Genomic DNA, 21,131 nt, shown 5'->3' with positions numbered 1-21,131 from the left:
AGGGGTCGGGGTGATTTTGGGGGGTCAGGGTGATTTGGGGGGGGGTTGGGGATATTTGGGGGGATCAGGGGGTGATTTCCGGGATTTCCCTTCACTCCTCCTACTGACTAATGGCGATTCAGGGGGATTTGAAGGGATTTTTTTCCTATTTTTATCTATATTTTGCAGTCCATTCTTAACTGTGATTCCTCTAACCCTCTGTTTGCTATTGATTCCAATAGCTCCACCCATGAATTCACCCACCGCGAGGTTTTCCTCGAACGGAACCCTCACAGTTGGCAAGGGATGACTGAATTGCCATTTCCAAGGCTTTGCATCCCTGCTGAGACCTGGAGGGGGGGAAGTACCAGGACTACATCCCTGTCCATCCCTGCATGCAGCACTATGCCACTGACCAAGGCGATGAAAGGAATGGTCAGGTTATTTTGCTTAAATCCTGGACTCCCATCAAGTGCCACTTTAGGCAAAATGATTGTGATAGTAATCAAGACAGGGCAAACTCATCATAAGAGAATAAACAATATATCTATTTCTGGACTTTATCTATTTCTGGGACATCTAGGAATGGGTCCAGTGCCTTCTCTTTCAGGGAACCCATACTTGTTCCATCATGAGCTTTGAGACCTGGTAAAATCTGGTACCATCTTAAACGTAAAGTAAAGTAAAGTGTGCCATCAAGTCGATTTCAACTCCTGGCACCCACAGAGCCCTGTGGTTTTCTTTGGCAGAATACAGGAGGGGTTGACCATTGCCTCCTCTTGCGCAGTCTGAGATGATGCCTTTCAGCAGCTTCCTATATCGCTGCTGCCCAATATAGTACCAGCAGGGATTCGAACCGGCAACCTTCTGCTTGTTAGTCAAGCATTTCCCCGCAGAGCAGCATATGTTTATTTCAGATTCTAAAACATGTCCTTTTTGCTGCTAAGGCAAAGACCAATTCTGGGCAGCTGCTGAAGCTTTCAATGCTGAAAGAGAGGAAAGGGCTGAGAATAATTAGACTCCACTGCAGAATACACCTCCCTGCTGAGGTTTGAGCTCATACATAGCAGATTGCCTGGAGCAGATCAATATTCCTGCCGAAACTTCAGCAATTATTTCCAGGGGAGCAACTCCCATTATAAATTTGGTTCAAGGACAGGGAGAGGGAGCATCTAGCCCAGTGTGGCAGCTTAATTCTAAACTGTGCATTTAAAAAAATGCATAAATAGGTAGAAAGAGAGCACAAGGGAGAATTGTGCACAGCCTCTGCCCCGGCCTTAGCAAAGTATCACACACACACACCCAGGCAATCATGGCCTCCCTCAGCTTTGTAATCATCTGGCAGGTTGCTGGGTTAATCTAATTCCTTCTGATGATTTGGCTTGGCACATCCAGAACCACATGAAAGGGAGGTGGGTGGGGGAGAGCTTTGGAGAGCAAGATTATTGCCTGGAATTGAGGGCTTATGTATTTAGAGGGTGGCCAAGTGGTTGTTAAGCAACTTCATTACAAACCAGGTTTTGATTGACTACAAATAATCCCAAACAGATAATTCATTTTTAAGACTCATAAATACAGAGGGTGGGGGTTACAAATCCCTCTGTGGTAAATCTGCCTCTCAGATGCAAACAGAGCAATATGCAACCATTTGTATTTTCTTCTCCTCGTATTAGCGCCGGGGTTCCCAACCGTGGGTCCCCAGATGTTGTTGGACTACAACCCCCATCATCCTCAGCCTTTGGCCATTGTGGCTGGGGGTGATGGGAGTTGTAGTCCAACAAATATCTGGGGACCCAGTGCCAGGGAACCCCTGCATTGAGCAATGACTTTAAGGACATTGATTGGCTTAGCAGAGCTCAAAGGGCAGAGGTGGTGCAACAGATTTATTTATTTATTTAATCAAATTTGTACACCACCCCAAACTTTCGTCTCTGGGGGGATGATGTGGGAGCTCTTTTATTTGAACCTTCTCCTTCTCTTCTTCCTTTGTTCTCTGTAAAGTGCTCTGAGAATATTTTTTGTTCAAAAGCGGTATATAAACCACAGTAGTAATAGTAGCAGCAGCAGCAGCTGTAGTAGTAAACCTGGGTCTGCCCCTATCACCAAAGCTGGGATTCCCAGAGCAACGGGCCTGCAAGCAGGAAATTTTGGAGCCTGGACCTAAAGGCCTTTGGAGCGCTCCCTGCCCCCCCCCCCGCCCCCACCGCTGCAAGTTAAGCATCATCTCCCTCCACACACACACACTGACACATGCCATAAGGGCTCAAACAGCCACTGAACTCACAAGAATGTAAGAATATAAAACAGGTCTATTTATGCAAATGTGCATGAGCAGAAACATTTCCACCCACAAATTAACATAATCCCATGCCACATGTTTCTTTCCCCACCCCTCCCTCTGTATTTCCTCTGTATCTCTAAAGCAGAGATCACACCTGGCGCAGGTCACAGTCACGCTTGGCCTGCTGGTGCAGGGTGGGCCAGCAGCATGGCAACCACACCACCCGGGGCAGACTAAAGAAGATTCGGGAGCCTCCAGTGGGTGTGGAGGCCCTGGACTTTGGCCCGGAAGTCCATGGGTAAGAGCTCCTCTGCATGCAAGTGGAGGGTGCCCAACCTTCCCCATAGCCCTGGCTTGCCTCCCCTACAGGCTGTTCTCTGGGCACTTTCCCCCCTGGCTGAGTTCCAGTCCCAGAAAGGAGCTCAGCTCGCTAGGAGGAAAATTCTTGGGTTAGGGATAGGGTTGCCATATACAAGCTTCCCAAATCCAGGTGGCCTATTTTGCATATTATGCAAATAATTTGCATTTTTATTTATTTATTTATTTATTTATTTATTTATTTGACAGATTTGTATACTGCCTGCCACTACCCAAGTCTCTAAGTGTTTTAGAACAATAAAACAAGCCAATGACTGCGGAAAAACTGGAGCCAATGGCAGGAGGCCAAGCCGCAGAGCCTTCCTTTCTTTCCCCTCCTTCCCATGTGATCAGATCCAGAGTAAAATCCAGGCAAACCAGGCGGTGCATTTGAAATCCAGGGAAATCCAGGTGGAATTTAACAGCCAGGTGGAGGAGCCAAAATCCGGGGCTATTCTAAATTCCGGGGGACATGGCAAGGCTTGTTAGGGAGAGCTTGTCAGCAGCAGGAAGGGTTCAGCTCTTTCCTCTCTAAATTGGACACACCCACACCCACTGCTGCTTTATGCTTGACTGTGCATACCCAGATTAGATATATGGGTCTCTTGCCATCATATCTAATTTTGCCCAAAGATGGAGACCCCTGCTGCTAACTGAGCACAGAGGTGCCTTTCAAAACGGGGGCTCTCTTCTATGTAGTAGGGGGGAGAGCAACAGTCACTATCCAACACCAGCACAGCATCCCCCCAACGGTGTCTAACTTGTGCTTCTTCTTAGACTGTGAGTCCTTTTGGGCTGGGCAGCCCTCCTTATTTTTTATTATTTCTCTGTGTTAACCACTTTGAGAACTTTTGTTGAAAAGTGGTATATACATATTAGTAGTAGTTGCAACTGTCCCCAAATGCTGATGCATCCAGTCATTCCAAGTTGTCCTTGGGAGAGTTTTGCTAACTATCCTGCCTTCTACATCATTCCTGGCCCGGAGTCTCTGCCCAGGGCCGGCATGCAGCAGTGCCCTCCCCTGTGTCAGACAGTGGCTGGCATCCAGGTTAATGCTGCAGTCGTGCAAATGTGTTGCATTAGTGCAAGGATGTTGTGCTAGTTGGTTCCGCTATATCAGGAGTTTGCATTTCAGACCAGTGTGGTGCCACTGCAACCAGGTGCACTGACACCATCCGTGGCATGCCCCCAGCTGCAAGACCTCTTTCTCGGTCCATATACACGTTACAGGGAATGATGCAAAGCTCTCCACTAAGGGGCGGAGCTATGATAGGACAGACGGGTTCAAAGAACCCAGCCACCCAGCTTGACTTGGTTCACCCCCTGAAGCTCATTTCCCAGCCGAGTGAGGGAGCAAACAAACAAAACACTGGAGGACTCACACAACTCTTCCAGGGTGCGGCCACGCCACCTTGTGTGTGATGTCATGCACAAGGGGGCATGGTCAGAGCCCCAGAAGGGCCATCACATGAGCCTCCTGGAGCTCATTCCCAGCTGGCGTTTGTTTTTCTGGGTATGTGTATTTCCCTTTCTCTCCCTCAAGTTCACACGAGCCCTCCGGGGCTGTGGCCATGCCCTTTGCGTGTGACATCACATACAAGGAGTGTCACTGCTGCGCACGCACACACAAAAAATCCAACAGGGCCACCAGGGACAGGGCGAACATGGGCTCCCACTCCGCTGGCTACGTCACTGTCTCCACTGTTTCTGTTGCAGAATGAAGCACTTGCAAAATCAGACCAAGAGCACCAGAGACTGAACAACTTTGAGCATCCGCTCAGCAATGCAACCGTCTTGTGTGGGTGCACCTTTGCTCGTTGCACTAGTGCAATGTTAGTCTGGATGTCAGCCAGTGTCTGCGGCCATGACACTAACAGAGAAGTCGATGATGGTTGCTGCACACCACGAAGCCAAAGTCATCCAAAGATCTGTGTTGGTTGGGATGTCGTTTTCTTTGAATCGTTTGGAATTTTAATTTTTGCTTTTATAAGCATAACTTTGATTCTGTGTCCTGTGAGCATGCAAGTTTTTGATAGCAGACCTGTGTTCCTTCAGTGGTCAGAAGGACGTGCTTTGCCTCCAAAAGGACCCAGGTCCAAATCTCAGATAAAGGATCACGTGCTGGGAAAGATGTCTGCCCGAGACCTTGGAGGGGGATCCGGATGGGTAAAGTTCCTCAAGAGCAGCCAAAGTTCCTGCTGCCACTGCTAAAGTTGAAGCCAAGCACAATTTGAAAAACAAAGGCAAGAAGAACCCCTTTGCACATTGTGTGTGTGTGTGTGTGTGTGCTGTCTATGTGTGCTGAAGCGTGGCGTCTTATCATCATCCACTCCTCCTGGCTGATTTCCTCTTCAAAGACTCCATTGGCAAAGGTATATGTGATTTGACTGATGGTTTTGTCAAGAGAAACAGAAGGGAGGGGAACAATTTGAAGAAATATATTTTTGTTCACACAAAAATATCTCCCTCTGAAGAAATATATTATTTTCATAGGAAGCTGCCTCATACCAAGTCAGATTACAGGCCCTTCCAGCTCAGCATTGTCTGCACTGACGGGCAGAGGCTCTCCAAGGTTTCAGGCAGGGGTCTTCCCCAGCCCTACCTGGGCGGTAGGGGTGTGCATTTTGGAATTTTATTGTTTCAATTTGTATCCGAATCAAAACATCCCCGTTTTGTTTTGTACCCAAATTTTCTGAATCTGAATCAGCCCTGTTTTGTTTTGTAGCCAAATTTTCCAAATCAGAATCGATTTGGATTTTTAGAAAGGGTCCCAGGGCAAAAAGAGTGGGTGGTGGTGGTAGTGTCCAATGGGTGGAAGCTACGTGTCTGCCATCTTGGATTGGGGTAGGTGACATCATCACAAAATATGCCGTTGAAGTGCCCCTATGTGTCCCTACAACTGTTCCCAATTTGGTTCATACTGGTCCAGGCATTGCGAAGTTGATGGCGGGGGGGGCACACACACAGACAGACAGACAGACACACACAGAATGCCAGGTGATCTCATAAGCCTCTTCTGGAGGGAGAGAAAGGGAAATAGTTGCTTTCAGGCAGCAAATACTGCCTGAAAAGGATGGGCATGAGCTCGCTCGTGGGCGGGGAGGGGATTTCTCTCGGGGCTCAGGTGCACCCCGTGCGTGTGACATCATATGTACGGGACATTGTCAGAGGGGCTGCCGGATGGGGCTGGACCCAGGTTGCCGCTTGGCTGGCTCCGCGCCTGCCCCCATGAACTGTGTATGTGCCCGTGTACACACATGTTAGAGGAGTGATCTGACTGTGTGTGTGTGGGGGGGGGAGTTTGACACTTTAAAAAGGCGTTTTCAAAGTCTAAGCCAAAACCGTTCTAATACAAACTTGTAAGCAAAACCCTCCCCAGTCTTCATCTCAACAGTATACTTCCTTGTGAGGAAAGTAGTCTTCTCTCTTACTCTTTTTAAGAGAGTGAGAGAGAAGAAAAAATGCTCTAACAAAATGGATCCGTTTTTGTTCCTAAAGATACTAAACTGCTTATAGCTCTAAACTGGTCTCTGTGTGTGTGTGTGTGTGGGGGTTATCTCTCTTGACCCCGCCCCTCCCCCACCGAAAGTATATTTTTATGCACTTCTTCTTCTTCTTCGCAAATCAGATCACAAGAAACTTATTTTCAATACTCCCGTGCCCATGAAATGCTTGGTTGTTTTTAAATCCTAAAAAACGGGTAACTCCAGATCAAACTGGGCTGCTTGCTGCTGTGATAAGTGTAAAAAAAACAACATACACAGACTATTTGAATTTACTTCTGAGTTCATGTGTTGAGGATTGCAGTGCATGTGGGCCAAAGAAGAACATCAATACGTATATGCTATAGACACATCTATTTTATGATGACACATATCCTGTTCTTCCTCCAAAGAGTTCAGGGTAGTGTACATGTTGTTCCTCCCCACTTTTATCCTCACAACAATCCTGTGAGCCTGGTTTGGAAGAGAGAGAGAGTGTCTCACCTAAAGTCCTGCAGCAGGCTTCATGACTGATTGGGGAATGCAGTCCCCCAAGCCTAGGCATAACACTATCACTACACCACACTGGTTTGAAACTGTGAGGGTACTGATTGCAGGAGAAACCTGGTGCAGGAGAAAAAGGAGATTCATAATTAGTGATAAAGTAAACTAGTGGGGAAGAGAGTATTGGATACCTTTCGAGAGCATGAAAGGGTTTAATTATCAAAATGTGGGGAGGTTTTTGGCCTCAGACAGGCCCTTTGGGCCCAAGCCCTGGATCTTTTAAATAAGAGACGTAAGTTTTGGGTGGTATAAAAATACGTTAAATAAATAAATAAATAAATAAATAAATAAATAAACAAACCTAGCAACACCTCTGCAAGGGAGAGAGGAATTGGGGAGAGTGGCAGGATTGTCCATGCAAACTCTGGTATCTGCAGATACGTTGTTCAGAATTTCTCCTAAAAATAATGTTTAAGAAATCTGATCTTCCCCTGAGTGTTTTTTTTGGTGTAAAACGTACTGCATGCACATGCAGCTAATTTAAATGGCAGGGCAAAGGGCAGGGGAGAAAGGGTATGAGAGAAGTGGGGGAAGGGGAAGACAGAAAGTGGTGTGAGGTGACAGAAGGTGGCATAAGACTCACCACCAGATTGGAGCTTGAAACCCCTGGCATAGTGCATTTGCAAGAGAGAGAAAATCCAAATATATACATGGGGGTGTTTTCCTGTTGCACCCCCTGTAATTTCATCCTGGATGCACCCCTGGTTGCAAACCTCCTAGGCACAATTTGATTGATTGATTAAGTGCCGTCAAGTCAGTGTCAACTCTTAGCAACCACATAGAGAGATTCTCTCCAGGATGATCTGCCTTCACCTTGGCCTTGAAGGTCTCTCAGTGGTGCATTCATTGCTGTCATAATCGAGTCCATCCACCTTGTTGCTGGTCATCCTCTTCTTCTCTTTCTTTCAACTTTTCCAGCATTATAGACTTCTCGAGGGAGTTGGGTCTTCGCATAATGTGTCCAGAGTATGATAGTTTGAGCCTGGTCATTTGTGCCTCGACTGAAAATTCTTGATTGACTTGTTCTATCATCCATTTGTTTGTCTTCCTGGCTGTCCATGGTCTTCCTGGCTGTCCAAGTCTTCTCCAGCACCCAATTTCAAAAGTGTCAATACTTTTTCTGTCCTGCTTCTTCAAAGTCCAGCTTTCGCCTCCACAGAGCATCATGGGGGAAACCATGGTCCGAACGATTAAAATCATCGCATTGCAGGACTTGGGGTGGGTGGGTGAGGAAACAGTTAAGACAGTTTAAAATGAATTGTAATTAAAAGCCTGAAGCCTGAGAAAACTGAAGGATATTGTTACCGTACAGTAACGCTTTTCAGCGTGCAAAAAACCTTTCTGAACATGGAAATTTTTAGATTTTGTTTTCCTGTGTGTGTGTGTGTGTGTGTGTGTGCGCGCGCGCACTGATATTGACCATTGGCTGTCCATGGTCTCCTCAAATGTCTTCTCCAGCACCAAAGTTCAAAAGCATCAATACTTTTTCTGTCCTGCTTCTTCCAAGTCCAGCTTTCACATCCATAGAGTGTCACAGGGAAACCATGGTCCAAGTGATGCTAATCTTTGTAGGTGTCGACACGTCAGGGCATCTAAATATCCTTTCCACTTTGATAGTGAGCCTCATTTAACTCCATGGGCCTTACTTCCCAGTGGAAGCAGGCACAGGTTCAGCTGCCTGGTGGTCCATACCTGCAAAGGGAGGGAGAAACAGGAGACTGTATAGGGAAGGTCTGGAAATGCTCAACTAAAGTGCAGACAGAGCAAAACAATCCAACAAAATCGCATCTGTACTTCTGGTCCATACAGCTATGTGGGGGGCAGGCTTCGTTTATATGCTGGCGTGAAACAAGAACGTGTTTTAAAACTCAACCAGAGGAGGAAATCTGGAGATTACTCCTGAGTTAGTCCAGTTGGACTATTGTAGACTAGGGACCCCCTGCGGCCCTGCATCAGCCAGGAGTCAGCCCGGAGGAGACGCCTCTGCTGCTGCGCGGAGCAGGCGGGGTCACTTGCTTGCCCAGCAGCAGCAAGCAGCTCACTCCGCCGAGCTGCTCCTCGCGATGGTCCGCTCCTTCCAACACGGAGCCCTCCCAAGAGCGCGGCTTTCTCGCTCTCGCTCGCGAACCTCTCATGGGCAGGTTGGTAGGGACTCCGGGGCCTGCTCGCCCGCCGGCTGCTCCTTGGGTAGCAGCAGCTCCTCCCTCCCGGGCAGCGGCTCCCCCCTCGCCAGCCCCCTCGGCGCAAAGTTGCGCAGCAGCAGAGCCTCCACGCGCGCACCGCCAGCCAGGCTTGCCTCACCTAGGAGTCCCACCAGCAGCACCAGCAGCCGCTACAAGTGTAGCGACAGTTTCCCCTGCTTGTCAACGATCCCAACGAATTTAACGAACCCTTCCCAGGGTGCATCTGAGCATGCTCACACACGCAGGCAGCCTCCTCTCCCCTCCAGCCTCCTCGCTCTGCGTGCGCACGCAGCATTCTGGGAGCTGTAGTTTGCCATCTGCCAGTCACTCTGGCCGCTGGAACCCGGCTGGGTTGGACTCGGTCTCCAGCCCCCAGAATGCCGGAGTTGATGCTCGAGTTCAGCCCCAAAGGAGCACCAGGGCTTGGCTCTTTAATCCCGCCCCCGCCCCTTCATGCATCCATTGCAACTGGGGAGAGATGTCTCTACTAGGACAGGTTAAGGAAGGCAGGAGAAAACCGGCTTGAGCGCATTGGCCTGCTTGGGCTGCTCGGTTTCATTTTCTTTGCAAACTCCGTCGTTGGTCGGGAAGGACGGAGAAGGGCCTTTTGTGTGCGCGCGGGTGGCGTGCTAGAACAAGAGCCATCGTCTGGGCACGACCCGTTCTCCCTCCCCACCTGGAAGCCAAGATGCCTGCAGGCTGGCCATTCGTCTGGTCGAGCTGCGTGGTTAACCGCACAGCACTACCTGAGGGATGGCTGCTGGCCAGCACCCAGCAGCGCGGCTCTTGAGCGGGGAAGGAGACAGAGGAGCCACCTGACCCGAGCTGCCTCCTTTGGCGCCCCCCACCCCGCCCGCGCGCCAACTTGTCCTGATCCCTGCTGGGCCCTCTGCATTTCAGACTGAGCAGCAGTCGCTCTCCCTCTCCCTTTTCAGTGGGGCGAGGAGGAGATGCCCCTGAGAAGCTGACCTGGGCTGGTCAGAGCCTGGAGGTCTGGTTTCACTGTCCCACAGAAGCCTGGGAAGGGAGAGGAGCCGTGGCCAATCCCAGGCTCAGACTGGCCCACGGGGCAACAGGGCATATTCCCGGTGTGCCCCACCCGCAGGGCACCCCTGCACCCCGCCGCACTCGGCAGCAGTGAATACTCCCACCCTTAAGCACCCATTCTGCTCAAAACCCAGCGCCCTCCCCACATACATCGCATCGCCCTCTCAGTGCCCCCAGTCCGGCTGAAATTAATACATTTTATGAGTTGTGTATGCCAAGGGAAGATAAGGAACAAGAGAGTTTGGGTGGGCCTGATGTCGGAAGAACCTGCAGCGGACGGAATGACTGAATTGATTTAAGTTAGAGGATATTTTTGGCAGTCTGTGAGCCCTCTAATGGGGAGAGGGGAAGGAGAAGGAGAGACCAGTGACTTTGAGCCAGGTACGCATCCAACAGATAAGAAGACCCTGACGCTGGGGGATAGATGGGGCCACAACTCAGTGGAAGAGCCCCCGCCTCCCATGCAGAAGGTCCAAGGTTCCATTCCTGACAGCATCTCCAAGAAGGGCTAGGAAAGACTCCTGCCTGAGCCTCAGGAGAAGACTCGGGGCCTGGCCAGCACTATTGTGTGGGAGTCAGTGAGTCAAGGGGTGGGTACGCTTCTTCCTAGTTAATTGGAAATGTTCATGGGTTATTTATGGCAATGTAAGGAAGAAGAGGAGCTTGTGTAATGTGGAAATGGGTGTGATGTCTTTGGATTCCTACTTGTGGGTTGATTTATGGACATCAAGGGGGAAGGGGAAGCCCTGTTACGTTTACATTGCCCTTTCAGGTTTGAGCTCACAAACTCTTGAGCTGCTCTGAGCAAATAAGCAGAGCCTGATCCAGGACATTGCCTGGGGCTTTACTCCTCCAGTTCAGGTGAAAGATCCCAGCTACTGTCGGAGTCCCCGGCTGGGAAGGTCCAGAATCATCCCTGCATTTGGAGTTCCTGGGCATCTCTACGTCTCCCTTTCCCTGGTCCTTAAACTTGACAGGAACTAGGGGCACTATTGGAGGTGGGCTTGGCCAAAACAGTCAGGTGGAGGGCACCATTTCTACCACCTCCTCCTCGCCTGGGAGCCTCATGGCCTGCAGGCAGCGCAGGAGAGAGAGCAGCCCCTGAGCTGCCTTCCTTGGCACCCCCCGGCCTGTTGGGACAAACTGCTACGGTTTATAGATCCGTGATGCACAGTGAGGTGGGTCCCTAACGCTGCACCCCAGAAGGCTACTGTAGACTTCTAAGGCAGCCCGGATGGCGCTCTTCAGAAGCTGCGGTCGTGGGAGCAGCAGTGCTTCCGCCCGGGATGGTCATCAACAAGGGAAGGGCAGGACTACTGCTTCTGCACAGCTTTGCAAGTCCGTAACACAGTGCGTCATGGTCGGCAGTGGACTCTATTGGAGCTGAGCTATAAACCTTAGCAGTTTGTCCTAAGGAGCCTCTGTGTGTGTGTGTGTGTGTGTGTGTGCGCGCGCGCGCGCGCCAAGGGAAGCTGCTCAGGTTAGGAAACATAGGAAGCTGCCATATACTGAGTCAGACCATTGGTCCATCTAGCTCAGTAAGTATTGTCTTCACAGACTGGCAGCGGCTTCTCCAAGGTTGCAGGCAGGAATCTCTCTCAGCCCTCTCTTAGAGATGCTGCCAGGGAGGGAACTTGGACCCTTCTGCTCTTCCCAGAGCAGCTCCATCCCCTGAGGGGAATATCTCCCAGTGCTCACACTTCTAGTCTCCCATTCATATGCAACCAGGGTGGACCCTGCTTAGCTAAGGGGACAAGTCATGCTTGCTACCACAAGCCTTGTTGCTCCTTTCTCTCCTGCGCTGCCTGCAGGCCATGAGGCTCTCAGGCGAGGAGGAGATGGGAGTGAGAGGAGGAACCTGAGATGCCTCCTGAGTCCTCACCCCCACATACACACAAAGACCCCCTGGCTTGAAGGGCCAAAAAGGAACCTGTGGAGTCGCCTGTTTTCTGCTTTGCTGTGTACTGCTGCCCGTTGGCAGCTGTTTTCCCTCTTCCTGGGACCCACACTGGACTCCTGGGTGTCTCCTCTTACTGTGGCCATCTTTAGCCTACTTTCCTTAAGGAAAGGAAGCTTACAAGATCACCCTGCATTTTGTGTGTATGTGTGTGTGTCCCACTACCAACTTTGCAATGCCTGGACCAATATGAACCAAATTGAGGGTACAGTGGTAGGGACACCTCAACGGCACCGTTTGAGATGATGTCATCCACCCCAGTTCAAGATGGCGGATGCATAAACTTTGGAGGCTCAAGTGGGCCAACGTGTGAACCACCTAACCAGTTTGAACCAAATTTGCTGCAGTGGTAGGGACACTCAGGAACACCTCAACGGCATAGTTTGTAATGATGTCATTCACCCTGATTCAAGATGGTGGACTTGTGAATGGTTGCGGGCACATGTGGTCTAACTTGTGGACAGCCGAACCAATTTGAACCAAATTTGGTACTGTTGAGATAAGTGACACATGGGGACGCCTGAATGGTGTAGTTTGTGGTGATGTCATCCACCCCACTTCAAGATGGTGGACATTTAAAACTGAAGTGGGCTAACTTGTACAGATGGTCATTATCAATGAGGATTATAATGAAAGGAAAGTAGGCAGATGAGTTCTTACCAGAACAACTTCTTTTGCATTTTATTCTGACTGTCTTCTCTTCTCTCCCATCATTCCTTTGTTCCCTCTCATTGTGGCCCAATCCAAGCCTTTGGCACAGGGTGGATTATGGGTTGCCTCCTGCATTCCTTTGCTGAAGAGGAGGCCCACAGATGCCTCCATGCAAAGATGCCTCTGTGGCTTCCAAGGTGTGCTAGTGGAAGATTATTCCCCACCAAACTGTCCACTCCAGATAGAACCTTCTTGCAGCAATTGCATTACCCTTTGTGTGTCCTTGTTTGCCCTTGGAAACTGGATTGAGTGGGGCGCTGTCCACTGACAGACTGCTGTCCTGAGCATGCACACCAGCGTGGACACTGATGTCTCCTTCGTCTTTGGGGAGTTTCTCCCTTGCGTTGCATTTTACCTTTTTAGTTTAGAAAAAAGACGACTGCAGGGAGACATGATGGAGGTCTATAAAATCATGCATGGTGTGGAGAAAGTGGGTAGAGAGAAATTCTTCTCCCTCTCCCATAACACTAGAACCAGGGGTCATCCATGAAATTGATTGCTGGGAAATCTAGGACCAGCAAACGGAAGTACTTTTTCACACAACACATCATCAACTTGTGGAATTCTCTGCCACAGGATGTGGTGACAGCCAACCGCCTGGATGGCTTTAAGAGGGGTTTGGATGACTTCATGGAGGAGAGGTCTATCAAGGGCTACTAGTCGGAGGGCTGTGGGCCATCTCCAGCCTCAAAGGCAGGATGCCTCTGAGTACCAGTTGCAGGGGAGTAATGGCAGGAGAGAGGGCATGCCCTCAACTCCTGCCTGTGGCTTCCAGTGGCATCTGGTGGGCCACTGTATGAAACAGGATACTGGACTAGATGGGCTTCCTTGGGCCTGATCCAGCAGGGCTGTTCTTATGTTCTTTTGTCTTTTCCTCTGCTCTTTGACAACAGATCCGGAGGTGCAGCTGCAGTGTGGAATTGAGCCCCAGATGTGTCTTCCAGATATATTTCCAGCAAATTCTGGTCACAATACCAAAAAGCCAGAGCGACCCATCAGAGCTGGGACCTGGCCTCTCTCCCTCCCCACCCCCTGCCAACCACAGACAGAGTGGGCGTTTCCCCTTGACTTGGCGAGGGCTTGTTGGGCAGGCACAGGCAGGGCACCAGCAGCTCTGGGCCTTGGCCTCGCTGCAGTTGCCGCTTGCTCCTCCCGCCCCACATCACAGGCACAGCAGCCGGCGTGGGGGGGTGTCTTTCTTCCGCCACCCAAAGCCTGTCATAACTGGGGGAGCTGCCGAAAGGCAGAAAGGGAGACAGGGCGGCTGGGCTCTCCCAAGTCAGTCCAAGCACTTGTTCTCCCCTTCGAAGGTGCTCCACTCGTGCTGAGTCAGGAGCTGGCAACGGGCACCTTGTCCTGTCGCAACTCGGGATGATCTGGAATGTATTGATTTATTATTGAGCATATTTCTGTACTGCCCAAACCTTTCCGTCTCTGGGCGGCTTACATTCAACATCCTTTAAGCATTAAGATCAACTGAACAATTAAAGCCATTTAAACAAACATGCAACAAACCATTTCGAAGAGGAATGTGTTTCCTCCCCACCTGACTCAGCTGCCTCCTCCTCCTCCTCCTCCTTTCCCAACCATGGGGCGTTCTTCCTCCCACGCCTAACATGGGGCAGGTTTCTGCTTAGCTTGGCATCGGACTCTTCCCCTGTGCTGCAGCAGCACCGGCCGATCCTTGGAGGAGCCTGTTGCTGCTTCCTCTCTGCTGCTTCCAAGCGTCCGTCTCCATGGCAGATCTGGTGGTTGGAGGGTGGTCCCCCCCACAGCCAGCCACTCCAAAGGTTCAGGTGATCACTCAGCAGGTGAGAAACCCTCCAGCACTGAAGAGAGAAAACAACTGCCCCCCCCCATACACACACACACACACACACCCCTGCCAGGCGCTTTGCTCAGGGCTACTGAACCCATCCCGGCCCCTTCTTGCTCCATCTAGGAAATGGGCCACCTGCTGGCTTCTCCGGGGCTGGCTTGGCAAGGGGCCTCCATCAAGCCCCCTGGAGGTGCGCAGAAAGTCACCCCAGGGTCCCTCCAGCCCCCAAGGAGGGCGCCAAGCCACTCTTCTCCTTCCTTGCCCCCCCTGCCCCCCCAGAGCAATAGCCTCCTCTGCTTCTTCTTCCTTCCCTCCAGGTGAAGCCTCAGCTGGAAAGCCAAGATGGCCGGGCCTCCCCCTTCATCCTCTTCATCGCTGTCTTGTACAGGAGTCAGGTGGTTTCTGGCACCAACTACCTCATCAAGGTCAGCAGCCGGGTGGGGGGGCAGAGGGGAGGGCAAACCCAGCAGGGCCCTTCTACATGGGGGGGGAAGCCCCAGGGCTCCCTGCCCTGCCCCCTCGCTGCCCCCCCTTTCTATCAGCTGATTTGCAGAAGGTCGTTTTGTGCTTTGAAAGTCCAGTGCCTGAATGTGGGGGGGGGTGTCTGCCAAGGAAGCCCAGCCCCTTCCCTTTTGTGCAGAACCCCTTAATGGCTGAAATGTGGGAAATGGGGGGGGGCTTGTGGGGTTTAACCAAGGGCCTTCTGTGGCCCTCCCTCCCTCCTCCCCTCGGCTGCCCCCCCCGGCCCCTTTCCCTATGTCCTGTCTGGCAGGGTAGTGGGTGAGGAGAGGCAGGGCTGCCTCAATGAGGCGGTGGGGGGGGGAGAGAATGGTGGTCCATGGATGCTGCCTTCTGGTACGTCCATCCAGCTCCACCTCCATATGCTTGGCTCTGGCGGGCAGCAGCTCACCAGGGTTTCAGGCAGGGAGTCTTTCCCAGCCCTCCTCGGAGACGCTGCCAGGTGCTGCAGGTGTGAGAGAGACAGCCACTGGACGGGGCAAGGATTCCCCACACACACCCCTCACTCAGACCTAGCAGGCGGGGGGTGGGCTCATTGGGCATCCCCTTGCTCCTTCCGTCCCTTGAGGCAGTGCGGTCTCCACACTTCGGGGCACCCCCTGCCTTTCCTGCTGGAACCAGGCATGCGAAGAAGATGAAGCCTAGATTGAGGCGGGGGGGTGGAGGAGGCGAGAGAACCCTGCGGCTTCTTCTGGGGGGGGGATCTCGGACCAAAGCCGGTTCCTCCCCCCCATCAGGGATCTCTACTGCTCCAGGGTTGTGGGGACCCCCTTGGGGGAAGGAAGAGGCCCAGTGGGGAGGAAGGCTGAAGGCTGCCAGGGAGGGGGGCCTCTCCTGCCGGCTGAGCCCAGCTGCGGGGGCTCTGCTGCCCGCTGAGCCGAGAGGCCTGTGCCAAGCAGGTGTCTGTGCATCACCCCACAGCCACTCAGCGCCCCAGTGCATGCCTCCAAGTCCACCACCTGCTCCCCATGAGATGTTTTTTGGGGGGCAGCCCTGCAGTCCAAACTCTAAGACCCCCCTCCCTTGACCCTCTCTCAGTCTGCTCTGCCGTTCCCACACAGAAGGCTCAAGTCCCACATTCGGGGGGGGGGGGCACATGGGGCGGGGGGAGGGCATCCCGCCTCCCTGGTCCTTGAGGGCACACGAGAGAGCCAGCCACCCGGCTGAAGCCAAGCAGGTCTTGGTGTGCTCGGTGCCTAGACGGGAGACCCATAGAGGCCACCTTTGGGAACGGGACTGGAGCTCCGTGGTGCCAGAGGCCCTCCTTTGAATGCAGGAGGTCCCGGCTTGAATCCCCAGCAGCGCCTCCTCCAGGTCGGACTGGGAAAGGTTCCTGCCTGAAACCTTGGAGGAGGAACTGCTGCCAGCCAGAGTGGGCGACCCTGAGCAAGAGGGACCAATGGTCTGACTCCGCAGGAGGCAGCTTCTGATGTGCCTATTGCCCTTAACAGCAAATGGCCTCACGCAGTGGGGATCTGCTAGGTTAAACTTGGGCAGCCGGTTTTACCAGCTCAGGTCTTGTTTTAATCACAGAATGGAGGGTCCTGAGAGGTCCTACAATCCAGCTTCTCCCCTCCCCCAGCCCCGGCAATGGTGGATCCACCCCTTTATTAGTCTCTTGGACTCCAGCACCTAGCATATTTGGTACAAGTTATACACATCACCGTGGCTTGCTTATTTATTTATTTATTTATTTATTTATTTATTTATTTATTTATTTATAGTTGGATTTATATACTGCCTTTCATTAAAAACAACCCCAAGGCGGTTTACAAAAGTTTAAAAACATACAATAAAATAACAGTAAAACATTAAGCTAAAAATATAAAACAAATCTAATTTTAAAACTATAAAATACATGCATAAAAACTATAAATGGATAAAAACACATAGAAGCAGCAATAGAAACAGTCATGTAAAAGCCTGGGTAAAAAGCCAAGTCTTTACAAGCTTCCTAAAAGCTGTGATGGAGTCCGAGGAGCGAATGGCCACCTGGAGAGCATTCCAGAGTCTGGGGGCAGCAACAGAGAAGGCCCTGTTCTGAGTGCATGACAGCCAGGCCTCCTTCATTGTCGGCACCCAGAGCAGGGCCCCCTCAGATGACCTTGTCAAGCGGGCAGCAACCTTGGGAGCAGGCGGTCCCTCAAGTACCCCAGGCCTAAACCGTTAAGGGCTTTAAAGGTCTAAACCAGCACCTTGAATTGGACCCGGAAACGAACTGGTAGCCAGTGCAGCTCTTGGGTAGCCGTGGCTAGATCTGCCTTCTCGAGAAAGGGACGCAGCTGGCGTACTAGCCGAAGCCATGCAAAGGCACCCCTGGCCACCACCTCCACCTGAGCTTCCAAAAGCAGAGCCGGTTCCAGTAGTACCCCCAAGCTGCATACTTGCTCCTTCAAGGGGAGTGAAACCCCATTCAGAACCGGTAAAATCTCCTCATCCCGATTGGCTCTCCTACTGACCAACAGTACCTCCGTCTTATCCGGATTCAATTTCAGCTTGTTAGCCCACATCCAACCCATCACGGCCTCCAGCCCCCGATTCAGGACATCCACCGCCTCCCTAGGATCAGATGACAAGGAGAGATAGAGCTGAGTGGCATCCACATATTGCTGACATCTCAGTCCAAGTCCCCAGATGACCTCTCCCAGCAGCTTCATGTAGATGTTAAACAGCATGGGGGACAAGACCAATCCCTGCGGGACCCCACAGGCCAACGGCCACGGGGCCGAGCAGTAGTCCCCCAGCACCACCTTCTGGACCCTCCCCCCAAGAAAGGACCGGAACCACTGCAACGCAGTGCCTCCGATTCCCATACTCGAGAGGCGGCCCAGAAGGATACCATGGTCGATGGTACCGAACGCCGCCGAGAGGTCCATCAGAACCAACAGGGACGCACTCCCCCTGTCTAGTTCCCGGCGTAGGTCATCCACTAGAACGACCAAGGCAGTCTCAGTCCCATACCCGGGGCAGAAGCCAGATTGAAAAGGGTCCAGATAATCCGCATCATCCAAGACCCTCTGCAGCTGGGACGCCACCACACACTCTATCACCTTGCCCAAAAAGGGAAGGTTAGACACAGGTCTATAGTTGTCCAGGTTGGAGGGATCAAGGGAGGGCTTTTTTAATAGTGGTCTTACCACCGCCTCCTTGAGGCACGATGGCATCTTGCCCTCCCTTAATGAGGCATTGATAATCATCTCCAACCATCTGCCTGTCCCCTCCCTGGCAGCTTTTATTAGCCATGAAGGGCAAGGGTCAAGAGTGCATGAAGTCGCCCGCACACTGCCCAGGATCTTGTCCACATCCTCAGGCTGCACCAACCGAAAATAATCCAACACAATAGGACCAGATGGTACCAGGGGCACGTTTGCCGGAATCGCCAAAACTCTGGGGTCCAGGTCAGCACAGATGCGAGCAGCTTTATCTGCAAAGTGACAGGCAAACTGATCACAGTGAGCTGTAGATGATTCCTCCCCCATTACCTGGGGGGATATGTGGAGCAATGTTTTTACCACACGAAACAGCTCTGTTTGTCTGCACTGAGCAGATGCAATGGAGGCGGAGAAAAAACATTTCTTCGCCGCCCCCACCGCCACGGCATAGTCCCTAAAATGGGCTCTAGCCCGTGTTCGGTCAGATTCGTCACGAATTCGTCACGGCCATTAAAAACAAAACAAAAAACAAAACCCTGCTTTTATCAACACTGTAAACTAGCCACTATCAAAAACCTTCATCCAGGATTCTACTCCCCCACCCTCACCGGATTGTGAGCTATTCCGGGGCAGTGAACCATCTTCTTACATCTTTTGCTGCTATGTAACTTTTGTGTTGTTGCCGAAAAAAGCAATCTATAAATATAAATAAATATAAATAAATATAGAATATAAATAAATATATTCTAAACAACCAAGCAAAGAAAGAAGGAAAAAAACACAGAACAGGGTGCCAAGTCAGCACAGTACTTAGCACGCACACACACACACACACACACACACACACACACACACACACACACACACCGCCTTTGCAGGGAAGAGCTGCTCCTGGGCTGTGTTGCAAAGGCAGCACCAGCCTTTGTTTAACTCCCGAAGGGGCCGCACGGCCCCCGCTCACTTGAGAGCTAAACTAGCCTCCCGAGAGCTAAACTAGCCTCCCCGCGTCTGACTTCAGATGCGGGGGGCATATCGGGGCCGCGAGACTTGGCCCCTGATTGGTCAGCGACCTGGGTTCTTTGAACCCGTTGGCCCAGCGGTGGCTCTGCCCCAGGGTTCCCTCCTCCCCTCCATCACAGAGCGCGGCAGTCAACCTCAAAAGATCAACACTCCCCCCCCACCCCGCCTGCCTGTCAGCCCCTAGGAGAGCAGCAGGCAGCAGCCTGGCCCTGCCCTTCAGCCCCCTGTCGCTGTCCTCCTTCCCTCCACACAGGTCCGTTGTGGCTACGGAGCAAAGGACTACGCTCACCTGCTGGTCTTTGAGGCCCTGCCCGTCTCCGGAGGACAGGCCGTGCTGCAGGGTTACCAGCTGGGCCGCACCAGGAGTGACCCCCTCACCCCCTGGTAGCCGCACAGGGCTCGAGGAGTGCCAATAAAGGAAACGTCTCTGAAAGAGTCTCTGTCCTGGTGACCAAAGACAGCTTGCCCGACCAGGTGAGGGAGGGAGCAGAACCTGCCGAGGAAGAGGGGCAGGCAGGAGGAGGGCGGCCCCCTTCTTGGACAACCCCGGGTGGGTGGGGGTAGCCGAGGAGGAGGGGGGGGAGGCAGCCCACCCCCCCGGGCCGTGGCCAGAGGGAGCTCTCTCTGCTCCCCCTCCCCTGCTCCCCTTCTCTTCCTGGTGTTCGGCAGCCACTGAACGCCTCTGGGCAGGCTGCCTGTGCCACGGAGGGGACAGAGAGGCCGGCTCTTATTTCCTTATTCATTTTTACATTTCTACCCCGCTCATCCTCCGAGTGCATGGTTGATGCTTATCATCACAACAACCCTGCAAGGTGGGTTCAGCTCAGAGAGACGCGACTGGCCAAGTCACCCAGTGAGTTTCATGGCTCAATGGGGAGTTGAATCAGGCCTCCCAAGTCCTAGTCCAGCACTCTAACCACTACACCACACAGCCTCTCTTCCAGCCTTTGCCTGTCTTTGTGTGCCAAGAAGAACAGGAGGCACCACGGCCCTGGGATATTTCCCTCCCAGGACACAGAGGACCGCCCCCCCCCCCGTGTGCAAACCTGCCAAGCCCTGGAGAGGGGATGGACGCAGTGCAGACCCCACCCAAGGCAGGGGAGGAGGAAAGGAGCGGGGTGCACAATGGACACATCACCAGGAGGGAGATGGGGGGGGGGTAGCCCAGGCTAATCTGTGCCCCGCCAGCCATGGGTGTGGCCTAATTTGCATATTATGCAAATTATGTGGAAACTAATTCACATTTTATGTATGTATGTATGTGTCGGATTTGGATACTTTCTCCTCCTTCTCTGCCCTCCCATGTGATCGGATCCAGAGTAAAATCCGGGCAGCACATTTGAAATCCGTGTAAATCTGGGTGGAATTTAGCAGCCGGGTGGAGGAGCCAAAATTTGGGGAGCTACCCTAAATTCCGGGGGGACATGGCAATCCTACTTGCAGGACCCCTGGAAGGGGGAGTCTGGGCGCAACCTAGGCTGTGTGTCAGTGGGTGGCAGGAATGCCCAGACCTGGGGAGGATCCAGAGCTCATTCTGCCCCCCCCCCCGCCACTGAGGCAGGAGCTCAGTCAGTGGCCATTGGGGCCCCTAAAGGGTGGCCAAGTCCTGCTTCTCAGCCACTGGCCCCCCTCCCTCCTCCTCCCAGACCCCCCCCCCCCAGTGCCTGCTCTCGAGGAAGGCGTCAGCCCTTGGTTAGCGCTCAGCTCCTGCCTGGATGGGCTCGCACAGCTCTGGCTCTGGCGGGAACTGGGCCTCCCACCTGGGACCAGTTAGGGGTCAGTCTGCATGCCCTCCATGGCCCTTTCCCCCCCTTTCGCCACTGACTGATCTTGCCCTGGGGCTGCTGTTAACGTGGGCACGTCGTCCATGGGTCTGCTTGTGGGTTTCGGCTCCGTGCTTATTGAAGGAACAGCACAAGCATTATTTGGGCCCCGGCTCGGCTTGCCTTTGAGACCCTTTTCCCAGCAGCTGCTGAGGCTGGGACTTGGGGGAGCGGCACCCTGGGGCACCCCCCCTCCTGCCCGGGCCTTCCTGCCTCCTTCGCAGCAGCTGCGCCCCA

General features: G+C 52.5%; 1 protein-coding gene and 1 long non-coding RNA gene across 4 annotated transcripts; one reads left to right on the top strand and one right to left on the bottom strand.

The window, feature by feature from the left end:
- The first annotated feature begins 4,821 nt into the window (after positions 1-4,821).
- LOC128348828 (cystatin-A5-like) lies at positions 4,822-19,479 on the top strand. Of its 3 annotated transcripts, none has more exons than XM_053304510.1 (3): positions 4,822-4,989; positions 14,698-14,805; positions 19,325-19,479. In XM_053304510.1, exons 1-3 carry the CDS (start codon positions 4,912-4,914, stop codon positions 19,457-19,459), a joined length of 321 nt encoding a protein of 106 aa, XP_053160485.1. In that variant the 5' UTR covers positions 4,822-4,911; the 3' UTR covers positions 19,460-19,479. The 3 variants fall into 3 exon arrangements, with proteins under 3 accessions (XP_053160485.1, XP_053160486.1, XP_053160487.1); XM_053304511.1 differs by lacking the exon at positions 4,822-4,989 and adding an exon at positions 8,692-8,804; XM_053304512.1 differs by lacking the exon at positions 4,822-4,989 and adding an exon at positions 14,179-14,372.
- On the bottom strand, positions 6,377-9,097 carry LOC128348829 (uncharacterized). Its single transcript, XR_008318361.1, has 2 exons — positions 8,965-9,097; positions 6,377-8,355 (listed from the first exon to the last, which is right to left on the bottom strand). It is a non-coding gene; the product is annotated as an uncharacterized LOC128348829 (long non-coding RNA).
- Positions 19,480-21,131: the final 1,652 nt, after the last annotated feature.

Source organism: Hemicordylus capensis, chromosome 3, assembly GCF_027244095.1.
Source record: "Hemicordylus capensis ecotype Gifberg chromosome 3, rHemCap1.1.pri, whole genome shotgun sequence".
Taxonomy (NCBI): Eukaryota; Metazoa; Chordata; class Lepidosauria; order Squamata; family Cordylidae; genus Hemicordylus; species Hemicordylus capensis.
This window is presented reverse-complemented; position numbering and strand designations above follow the sequence as displayed.

Coding starts and splice junctions, on each gene's coding strand:
- LOC128348828 (XM_053304510.1), top strand. CDS start 4,912: ATGTGTGCTGAAGCGTGGCGTCTTATCATCATCCACTCCTCCTGGCTG. Junction 4,990..14,697: donor CAAAGACTCCATTGGCAAAG/GTATATGTGATT, acceptor CCTTCCCTCCAG/GTGAAGCCTCAGCTGGAAAG. Junction 14,806..19,324: donor GCACCAACTACCTCATCAAG/GTCAGCAGCCGG, acceptor CCCTCCACACAG/GTCCGTTGTGGCTACGGAGC.